This window comes from Nematolebias whitei, chromosome 12 (genome assembly GCF_014905685.2).
Source record: "Nematolebias whitei isolate Nwh7 chromosome 12, NemWhi1, whole genome shotgun sequence".
In the NCBI taxonomy this organism is placed as follows: Eukaryota; Metazoa; Chordata; class Actinopteri; order Cyprinodontiformes; family Rivulidae; genus Nematolebias; species Nematolebias whitei.
Genome location: NC_056509.1, coordinates 13,575,072 through 13,586,161, shown reverse-complemented (window position 1 = coordinate 13,586,161; position 11,090 = coordinate 13,575,072). Strand labels below are relative to the sequence as shown.

Below are 11,090 nucleotides of genomic sequence, written 5' to 3'. Positions count from 1 at the left end.
ACTCGTGTGAAGAGAGGGGCGGAGCTGTCAACTGATCACTACCTGGTAGTGAGTTGGGTCCGATGGTGGGGAAGGATGCCGGTCAGACCTGGCAGACCCAAACGTATTGTGAGGGTTTGCTGGAAACATTTGGCAGAGTCTCCTGTGAGACGGAGTTTCAACTCCCACCTCCGGGAGGACTTTGAACATGTTCCGAGGGAGGTGGGGGACATTGAGTCTGAGTGGACCATGTTTCGTACCTCTATTGTCGAGGCGGATTAACAGAGCTGCGGCCGCAAGGTTGTCGTGCCTGTCGCGGCGGCAACCCTCAAACCCGATGGTGGACACCGTCGGTGAGGGATGCTGTCAGGCTGAAGAAGGAGTCCTATCGGACCTTTCTGGCCTGTGGGACCCCGGAAGAAGCTGATGGGTACCGGCAGTCCAAGCGACATGCGGCTTGGGTGGTTGCTGAGGCAAAAACTCGGGCATGGGAGGAGTTCGGAGAGGCCATGGAGAACGACTTCCGCACGGCTTCGAGACGATTCTGGTCCACCATCTGGCGTCTCGGGGGGAAAGCGGTACGCCACCAACACTGTTCATAGTGGGAGTGGCGTGCTGCTGACCTCAACTCGGGATGTTGTGGGTTGGTGGGTGGAATACTTTGAAGACCTCCTCAATCCCACCGGCACGTCTTCCACTGAAGAAGCGGAGCCTGGGGACTCTGGGTCGGGCCCTCCAATCTCTAGTGCTGAGGTCACCGAGGTGGTTAAAAAGCTCCTCGGTGGCAGGGCCCCAGGGGTGGATGAGATTCGCCCGGAGTTCCTTAAGGCTCTGGATGTTGTAGGGTTGTGTTGGCTTACGCGACTGGATTGGCAGACCAGGGTGGTGGTCCCCCTATTCAAAAAGGGGGACCGTAGAATATGTTCCAAATACAGGGGAATCACGCTCTTAAGCCTCCCTGGTAAGGTCTATTCGGGGGTTCTGGAGAGGAGGGTCCGTCGGATAGTCGAACCTCGGATTCAGGAGGAGCAGTGCGGTTTTCATCCTGGCCGTGGAACACTGGACCAGCTCTACACTCTCAGCAGGGTCCTGGAGGGTGCGTGGGAGTTTGCCCAACCAGTCTACATGTGCTTTGCGGACTTGGAGAAGGCGTTCGACCGCGTCCCTCGGGGGGACCTGTAGGGGGTACTCTGGGAGTATGGGGTACCGGGCCCTTTGATATGGGCTGTTAGGTCCCTGTATGACCGGTGTCAGAGCCTGGTCTGCATCGCCGGCAGTAAGTCGGGCTTGTTCCCGGTGAGAGTTGGACTCCGCCAAGGTTGCCCTTTGTCACCAATTCTGTTCATAACTTTTATGGACAGAATTTCTAGGCACAGCCAAGGTGTTGAGGGGATCCGTTTTGGTGGCCTTAGGATTGCGTCTCTGCTTTTTGCAGATGATGTGGTCTTATTGGCTTCATCAGATCGTGATCTACAGCTTTCGCTGGAGCGTTTCGCAGCCGAATGCGACACGGCCAGGATGAAAATCAGTTCCTCCAAATCCGAGGCCATGGTCTTGAGCCGGAAAAGGGTAGCGTGCCCTCTCCGGGTCAGGGAGGAGGTCCTACCCCAATTGGAGGAGTTCAAGTATCTTGGGGTCTTGTTCACAAATGAGGGAAAAATGGAGCGTGAGATCGATAGGCGGATAGGTGCAGCATCTGCAGTGAAGTGGGCGCTGTACAGGTCTGTCATGGTGAAGAGAGAGCTGAGTCAAAAGGCGAAGCTCTCAATTTACAGATCGATCTATGTTCCCACCCTCATCTATGGTCACAAGCTTTGGGTTGTGACCGAAAGAATGAGATCTCGGATACAAGCGGCCAAAATTAGTTTTCTCCGCAGGGTGTCTGGGCTCTCCCTTAGAGACAGGGTGAGAAGCTTGATCATCCAGGAGGGACTCAGAGTAGAGCCGCTGCTTCTCCATGTCGAGAGGAGCCAGTTGAAGTGGCTTGGGCATCTGTTTAGGATGCCTTCTGGACGCCTCCCTGGTGAGGTGTTCCGGACACGTCCCACCGGAAGGAGGCCCAGAGGAAGACCCAGGACATGCTGGAGGGACTATGTTTCTCGGCTGGCCTGGTAACGCCTCGGGATTTCCCTGGAAGAGCTGGCCCAAGTGGCTGGGGAGAGGGAAGTCTGGGCCTCCCTACTTAGGCTGCTACCCCCGCGACCCGACCCCGGATAAGCGGGAGAAAATGGATGGATGGATTTCAAAATTTTTACAAAGCTTTACTCTAACAGTGTAACTAACAGCAGATTTTAGGGCACAAACAACCCTTTTGACTCTGAAGACCTTGGAACCAAACAGACTGCTAAAATGTTAAATGGTACCTATATGGACTGTACTTATATTACGCCTTTCTATCTAATCAAGATATTGAAAGCTCTTTACAACACAACCTGTACCTTCATTTTCTTCCACACACACATTCATACAACACTCTTTGTTTGCCTCCAATTCCTACGTGTCCATTTGTACTACTTTTTTGTCTGTCTAAACAGATCTCACTTGTAAATGAGTCTTCGAGGCTCAATGTGATTTATCTGTCTAAATAAAGATTGAATTGAATTGAACTAGATCTCTACAAAACTAATCAAACAAATCATTCTAAAAAGAGACTAATCAGTGTTTTTTAGATCACGTTCATACACTGATGGGACATACATCGGAGGCAATGAGGAGTTCAGTGTCTTGCCCAGGGACACTTCAGCATGTGACTTTTGGTGTAATCAAACCCCCAGCTCGGCACTGGAGGGTGACCACTCTAGCCACTCAGACACAGCTGCCTAAAGGCAGGAAATGGCATTAATGTACTCTAGAGTTGAGGATTAGCAGAAAGATCTAAGTCTTGTTTCCTTCTTGTTCTCGTTCAGATGAAACTTTTGAGCTGGGGCTCAGATTTGAGCTGGTGATGGAGGTGCGCCCCCGTGTGGCATCAGGAGTGCTACTGCATGTGCGTACTGCAGAGGGCTACTTCATCATCTACATTCATCAGGGGGCGGTAAGTTGTAACACAGTCCTCTAACATAATGGCTAGTTTACCCTAAAGTTCAACACCCACCATTATAATCCCAAGTGCTTTTCAGAAATAATCACTGTTGTAGAATATGATTGTTATATGTTGTTTTTACATTTGGGCCACGCAAGTGTTAAAAAAAAATCTTAACCAAACAAACCAGTCAGGGAAACACCCGAGGAAACAGCCATTGAGTTCCAAAAAGCTGATAATGTCACAATAAGGATCGGGCAGAGGTGGCGCTCAGTTCGCTTTTCCTTTCTTTCCTCTTTTAAAACAAATACTGGATCTCCTACTTTCAAGTCAAAGTCCTCACTTTGTCAAACTTTTTTTCTGTTTCATCTTTGCTTCTTTATTTATTTATTTATTTTTTATTTTTTATTTTTTAATAGGATAGAAAGAAAGAAAAGACAAAGTAAGACTCCAAAATATAAGAAATATACACAAAGAGAGCACACGGCAAAACACCCGGCCACTGTCTGTTCACCTGCAAAGAACATGACAAAACACAGCAACAAAATACATACGTATAAAGAACTTAAAATATTCATGGCTTTGCAGTAAGTTTCCATAAATATATATACCCATACCTACGCCTATATACATACATACATACACATGAATATACATGAATATACATATCTATATATCTACATATAAAGCCTACATAAGCATCCCTGCTTCTATTTGTGTGTGGTTGTGAGCATGCATAAGTGTATAAGGCTTCTCTAATAGAACATTTAATAGTAACTGTGAAGCAGCAGAGACCCGACCCCCAAGACCAGAGGCAGACGAAAAAGGGGGGACCAGAGCCCAAGACCCCAGGAGGGACCCCGACCGCGGAGCCCCCAGAGCCACCCACACAGGACGAACCACTCACGCACCCCCCAGAACGGACCACAGGGGAGAACTGGAAGATCCCCACCAGTGACCACATACAGTGACCCCCCGGGGCCAACAGCGACAAACTCATAGGCCTCCGTCGGAACCCGCTGCACCGATGTAGGTCCAGGTCCGGGCACCGAGGCCCGGGCACCAAGGACTCACACCACCCAGGCCAAGGCCCGACAGGGCCAGAGGACCCGAGCCCCACCAGGCAGACACCAGGCCGAGCCGACACACGCCCAAGTGCCCAGCCCCCGACACCAAGGGCCCCAAGCGCGCCGGCAGGCAAGGGCACACCCCACCAGGGGGCTGCGCGATAGGGGCGCAAATACTGGATCTCCTACTTTCAAGTCAAAGTCCTCACTTTGTCAAACTTTTTTTCTGTTTCATCTTTGCTTCTTCTGTCTGAGAAGGTTCTGACTCCATCAAACAAAGCTGCAGCATTCTGTTTAAAAATCACCTCATTTTGACTCAAACACTAACACTGACTAAACTAAATACTAAACACACTACGCCCTAACTATAAAATACAAAAACGCAAAATATCACAAATCTCTTCAATCTCATTCTTCACTCCTGCTTTTTCTGTGTCTCTATCACTGCCAAACTTCCTTCAACTAGCACTTCTTTTATTCTTCTTCCTGTAGATTTTTTAGCACCAATTTGGGGTCTCAAGTAGGGATTCACTGATCCACTTCTTTTTACTTCCGATCCGATCCCGATACCTAAATCTGAATATCGCCCGATACCGATCCAGTTCCGATATCATGATCGTCATAGATTTTATATGAGGCTGTAATAATCTCCTCTCAAGTACAATTTGTACAAATATATGCATGCATGTCCAAAAAGGCAACGTGAGGTAAGTTTTATTAATGTTGGATAAGTTTTAAAGTTAGAATTAAATTCTGCTAACACAAAACATGTTTATTTTTATTCCTAGCTTTAAAGTGGATATTAAAGTGATTAATTTAAGTGATTGTTTAAAGTTATTTTATAAGGGGCAGATATAAGATTTTTTTTCTTCTTTCTGCACTCTTTTCATTCAATGTTTTCTTTTTGATGATTTTTTTTATTTAATTTTGTTTAATTTAAATGAATGACTAAATGAATTCAATTAAATAAAATGTTAAATGGCTTCAAACATCTGCTAAGTTCATGGCATAAACCAACAGACATGTTCCTGTTTTTAGTATTTTACATCACTTTATAATGTGGCTCTTTATGTTTTTAATATATATATAATTTTCAAATCATGTTTTTTTTTGATTGTCTACTGTTGTACTGATAAATATCTCCTGGAGGGTAAACTATATATTGACTGCAAGTTTCAAGCTGAGAAATCCTTCGTTTTCTACAACTGATAGTGATTGGTCATTAATTATGATGAAGTTTTGCAACTTCTCGGTAAACATTTGAGCTCCGTGGTTTCAGCGATGTCTTCTTCTTGTTCAATTCGAAGCAGCCAGCCTGATTTGGGGCAGCCGCGCTCAGTCTGTCCCTCCTCAGAGACAGGCAGATTGAGCGGGGCAGAGTGTACGCGGTTGGCCGGGGTAGAGTCGCCTCTTTCGGTTTGACCAAAAAGTAGTGCCCCGCTGAAGCCACGGAGCTCGAATGTCCATCGTAAAACAAACTTTAACGTGGTTTAATGTGGCGCTATGGCTCTGTAGACATTGCACGTTCTGTCTTATTTTGTGGTGTTTCTAGTGTAAAACACAGCGGACGTGTTTAGATGAAAAGTTTGTTAGCTGTTAGCCACAGTGCTGCTAACTGAGCCCTCATGTTGTAGCTGGCTGCAAACTATGAACTGGATTTCCTGAATGTGAGGCGGGTCTTATTACTCTGGGTTCATGAGACACGCCGCCATTCAGGAAATCCATTCCATAGTTTGAAGCCAACATGCATCATGGATCGGAAATATCGGCAGGTGGATCAAAAAAATCAGATACGTAAATTATGCTGGTTTCGGAGGCCGATACCGATACTGGATCAGATCGGCCCCATCCCTAGTCTCAAGCAGAAAGGGTATGAGGGATTTAACAAGGTTGAGACAGGTTTTCTGGACGGGTTCTTCTTTGTTGAAAAGTTTTGTCTTTTATCCAAAAGACTTTTTCAGTCTGAGGATCTGCAACAAACTCAGTCTTATAAATAGCACCTTCTCATAGTGGATCAACCAGTTTGTTGTTGACATCCAGAACTAGCTTTTCACATGATACAGGAGGACCATCAGCCTAACAATCGATCATTAGTGTCCTGATGGCTGCTTGCTATTCACAGGGGGCTGAGTGATACTAGTAATAACATTGTAAGAGGGGGACAGTTGGACACCAAGGCCTCCGCCCCGTTTAATGATGGACGGTTTCTCTTCACAAAGATGGCCTCCTTTACTCCTCTCTCAAACCATTGTTCCTCTCTATCAAGAATGTGAACATCTTGATCCCTGAATGAATGACCGCTGGCCTGGAGATGAGTGTAGACCGCAGAGTCCTGGCCTGTTGATGTTGATCTGTGCTGGGCCATCCTTTTGGCCAGTGGCTGTTTAGTTTCCCAGATGTAAGACTGATCACAGCCCTCTTGACACTGAACAGCATACACAATATTACTCTGTTTGTGCCAGGGGACTGGATCTTTGGGATGAACCAGTCTTTGCTGTAATGTATTCTGGGGTTTAAAAGCCACTGGGACACTGGTTTTAGAAAAATAAATATCTCAATTTCTCTGAAACTCCCGCAACATATGGAATGACCACTGATCTGGGTTCCTCCTTTTCACCTGATGGCTGACTGGAGTCCCGTTTGGGTTTCTTCTCTGCTTTCAGGAAGGCCCAGTTAGGATATCCACATTGCTCTAGAGCCTGTCTTGTGTGGGATTTCTCCTTCTGCCTGGCTCCTGAGTTAGTGGGGATGTTGTCTGCTCTGTGGTACAGAATCCAGATGACTCATAACTTGTGCTCCAGAGGGTGAAGGGGGTCAAACTGCAAATACTGGTCTGTGTGGGTGGGTTTGCGGTGCACCTCAGTTTCCAAATGTCCTTCATCAGAGACCTCACTGTCCAAGAAAGCCAACCTGCCATTTTTTACATCTTCTCATGTGAACTTGATATATTTGTTCACAGAGTTAATGTGATCAGTGAAATGTTGGACTTCTTGAGATTTAATTTTAACCCAGGTGTCATCAACATACCTGAACCAATGGTGGAGTCATTCAACCCTGGCTGTTGCTGAGCTCTGTCCAACATTTCACTGATCCACCTTGTAAGATTTATCTTATGACTTTTTATAACTGTTTATTGTTGTCACTGTTGTCCATTGTTGTCATCATTCTTTGTTGAAATCAGGTCTCTCTTGCAATTGAGTCCTCGAGGCTTAATGGAATTTACCTGTGTAAATTGGAAAGACTAAAATGAGCTCAGGAAAGGACAGATGATAAATCATATACATAACTACACAAACAAGAAATTAACAAAATATAAAAATGAACAAATACATTAAAACATGGCAACATACGAAGACAGAGTTTAAAATATACAATGTTGAAGATGTGATCAATACGAATTTTTTCCTGTAATAAAAGACTGTGAATATTACAATGAAGAACAGTTTAATGACATCAATATAACAAATGGAGGTCGCTCTATTATTCACTTTAATAGTAGAAGTATAAATGCAAATATATCCAAAATAGCAGATTATTTTAAAACAGCTAAACAGAACTTTTACAATAATAGCACTGTCAGAGACATGGCTCAATGATGAAAACAAATAATGTTCACATGGAAGGGTATGAATTATATCATGTGAACAGAAGCAACAAAAGGGGTGGTGGAGTGGCTCTATTTGTTAAAAATGAAATAAAATGTAAATCAATAAATGAAATGTCAATAATTGTTGATAATATCATGGAAATAATAACAATAGAAATAATAAACAAGAATGATAAAAACATATTGATAAGTTGTTTATATCGATCTCCAGGATCAAATATAGAAATATTCACTGATAAAATTGTACCACTATTGGACAAGAGTTTTAATAAAAGCATTTTAATGTGTGGAGACTTTAATATTGACCTAGGAAATAAAACAGATTCAAATAACATCGGCACATTTACAAATTCATTGTATAGTTTAAATCTTTATCCATTAATATCAAAACCAACAAGAATTACAACTCATAGTGCTACAATAATCGATAATATTTGCACAAATATAACAAATGGGGATGTGATAGGAGGTATTTTAACAAGTGATTTAAGTGATCATTTAACAGTTTTCCCTATTTATAAAAATGATCAAAGCATTACAAAAGAAATTACAATTCAGGAAAAAACAATAAACACATAAAAAAAAGCATTGGACAAATTAAAAGTTGATTTACATAAACAAAGCTGGAAAGACAAGTATGTTGATGATGTAAACAGATCATATGATGAGTTTATGAATATTTTAGGAGCTCTGTATGAAAAGAATTGTGTGCAAAATAATTATACAAAGAGAAATGTTGTTGACCAACCATGGATGACGAAAGGGTTGAGAAATGCTTATTAAAAAAATTATTATTTTTATACATGTTTCTTGAAATTGAGAACATAAGAGGCTAAAGAGAAATATAAGAAGTGTAAAAATAAATTAGTAGGGATTATAAGGAAACACAAGAAGGAATATTATAGTGATTTATTAAATAAAAGTAATGGTGATATGAAAGCAACATGGCGAGTTTCTTTTTCTGAAAAATCATAAAGCAAAAACAGGTATTTCACAATATTTTTTGAAGGAGGACAATGAGATCCATGATGAAAATGAAATTGTAAATGGATATAATCATTATTTTGTGAACGTTGGATCAAGACTTGCAGCTAAAATACCAAAAGTAGACAATAATGTGAACCATTCATTTATAGGTTGTGACAACAGCCATCCATCCATCCATCCATTTTCTTCCGCTTATCCGGGGTCGGGTCGTGGGGGTAGCAGCCTAAGTAGGGAGGCCCAGACTTCCATCTCCCCAGCCACTTGGGCCAGCTCTTTCGGGGGAATCCCGAGGCGTTCCCAGGCCAGCCAAGAAACGTAGTCCCTCCAGCGTGTCCTGGGTCTTCCCCTGGGCCTCCTTCCGGTGGGACGTGTCCGGAACACCTCACCAGGGAGGCGTCCAGAAGGTATCCTAAACAGATGCCCAAGCCACCTCAACTGGTTCCTCTCGACGTGGAGAAGCAGCGGCTCTACTCCGAGTCCCTCCCGGATGATCGAGCTTCTCACCCTGTCTCTAAGGGAGAGCCCAGACACCCTGTGGAGAAAACTCATTTCGGCCGCTTGTATCCGAGATCTCATTCTTTCGGTCACAACCCAAAGCTCGTGACCATAGATGAGGGTGGGAACGTAGATCGATCGGTAAATTGAGAGCTTCGCCTTTTGACTCAGCTCTCTCTTCACCATGACAGACCTGTACAGCGCCCACTTCACTGCAGATGCTGCACCTATCCGCCTATCGATCTCACGCTCCATTTTTCCCTCATTCGTGAACAAGACCCCAAGATACTTGAACTCCTCCACTTGGGGTAGGACCTCCTCCCTGACCCGGAGAGGGCACTCTACCCTTTTCCGGCTCAAGACCATGGCCTCGGATTTGGAGGAACCGATCTTCATCCCGGCCGCATCGCATTCGGCTGCGAACCGCTCCAGCGAAAGCTGTAGATCACGATCTGATGAAGCCAATAAGACCACATCATCTGCAAAAAGCAGAGATGCAATCCTAAGGCCACCAAAACGGATCCCCTCAACACCTTGGCTGCGCCTAGAAATTCTGTCCATAAAAGTTATGAACAGAATTGGTGACAAAGGGCAACCTTGGCGGAGTCCAACTCTCACCGAGAACAAGCCCGACTTACTGCTTGCGATGCGGACCAGGCTCTGACACCGGTCATACAGGGACCTAACAGCCCGTATCAAAGGGCCTGGTACCCCATACTCCCAGAGTACCCCCCCACAGGGCCCCCCGAGGGACGCGGTCGAATGCCTTCTCCAAGTCCACAAAGCACATGTAGACTGGTTGGACAAACTCCCACGCACCCTCCAGGACCCTGCTGAGAGTGTAGAGCTGGTCCAGTGTTCCACGGCCAGGACAAAAACCGCACTGTTCCTCCTGAATCCGAGGTTCAACTATCCGACGGACCCTCCTCTCCAGAACCCCCGAATAGACCTTACCAGGGAGGCTTAAGAGCGTGATTCCCCTGTAGTTGGAACACACTCTATGGTCCCCCTTTTTGAATAGGGGGACCACCACCCCGGTCTGCCAATCCAGGGGAACTTCCCCCGATGTCCACGCAACATTGCAGAGTCGCGTAAGCCAACACAACCCTACAACATCCAGAGCCTTAAGGAACTCTGGGTGGATCTCATCCACCCCTGGGGCCCTGCCACCGAGGAGCTTTTTAACCACCTCGGTGACCTCAGTACCAGAGATTGGAGGGCCCGACCCAGAGTCCCCAGGCTCCGCTTCCTCAGTGGAAGACGTGCCGGTGGGATTGAGGAGGTCTTCAAAGTATTCCGCCCACCGACCCACAACATCCCGAGTTGAGGTCAGCAGCACACCACTCCCACTATAAACAGTGTTGGTTGCATACCGCTTTCCCCCCCTGAGACGCCGGATGGTGGACCAGAATCGTCTCGAAGCCATGCAGAAGTCGTTCTCCATGGCCTCTCCGAACTCCTCCCATGCCCGAGTTTTTGCCTCAGCAACCACCCGAGCCGCATGTCGCTTGGACTGCCAATACCCATCAGCTGCTTCCGGGGTCCCACAGGCCAAAAAGGCCCAATAGGACTCCTTCTTCAGCCTGACAGCCTCCCTCACCGACGGTGTCCACCATCGGGTTCGAGGGTTGCCGCCGCGACAGGCACCGACAACCTTGCGGCCGCAGCTCTGGTAAGCCGCCTCGACAATAGAGGCACGAAACATGGTCCACTCAGACTCAATGTCCCCCACCTCCCTTGGAACATGTTCAAAGTTCTCCCGGAGGTGGGAGTTGAAACTCCGTCTCACAGGAGACTCTGCCAGACGTTCCCAGCAAACCCTCACAATACGTTTGGGCCTGCCAGGTCTGACCGGCATCCTCCCCCACCATCGGAGCCAACTCACCACCAGGTAGTGATCAGTTGACAGCTCCGCCCCTCTCTTCACACGAGT

General features: G+C 46.0%; 1 protein-coding gene across 1 annotated transcript in view; it reads left to right on the top strand.

The window, feature by feature from the left end:
• The window catches only part of lama4 (laminin, alpha 4), a 258,674-nt gene that overhangs the window by 221,156 nt on the left and 26,428 nt on the right, over nt 1-11,090 (top strand). The window contains exon 37 of the mRNA XM_037685717.1: nt 2,886-3,013. Coding sequence (XP_037541645.1) covers nt 2,886-3,013 — 128 coding nt within the window. The remainder of the gene's footprint in view (nt 1-2,885; nt 3,014-11,090) is intronic.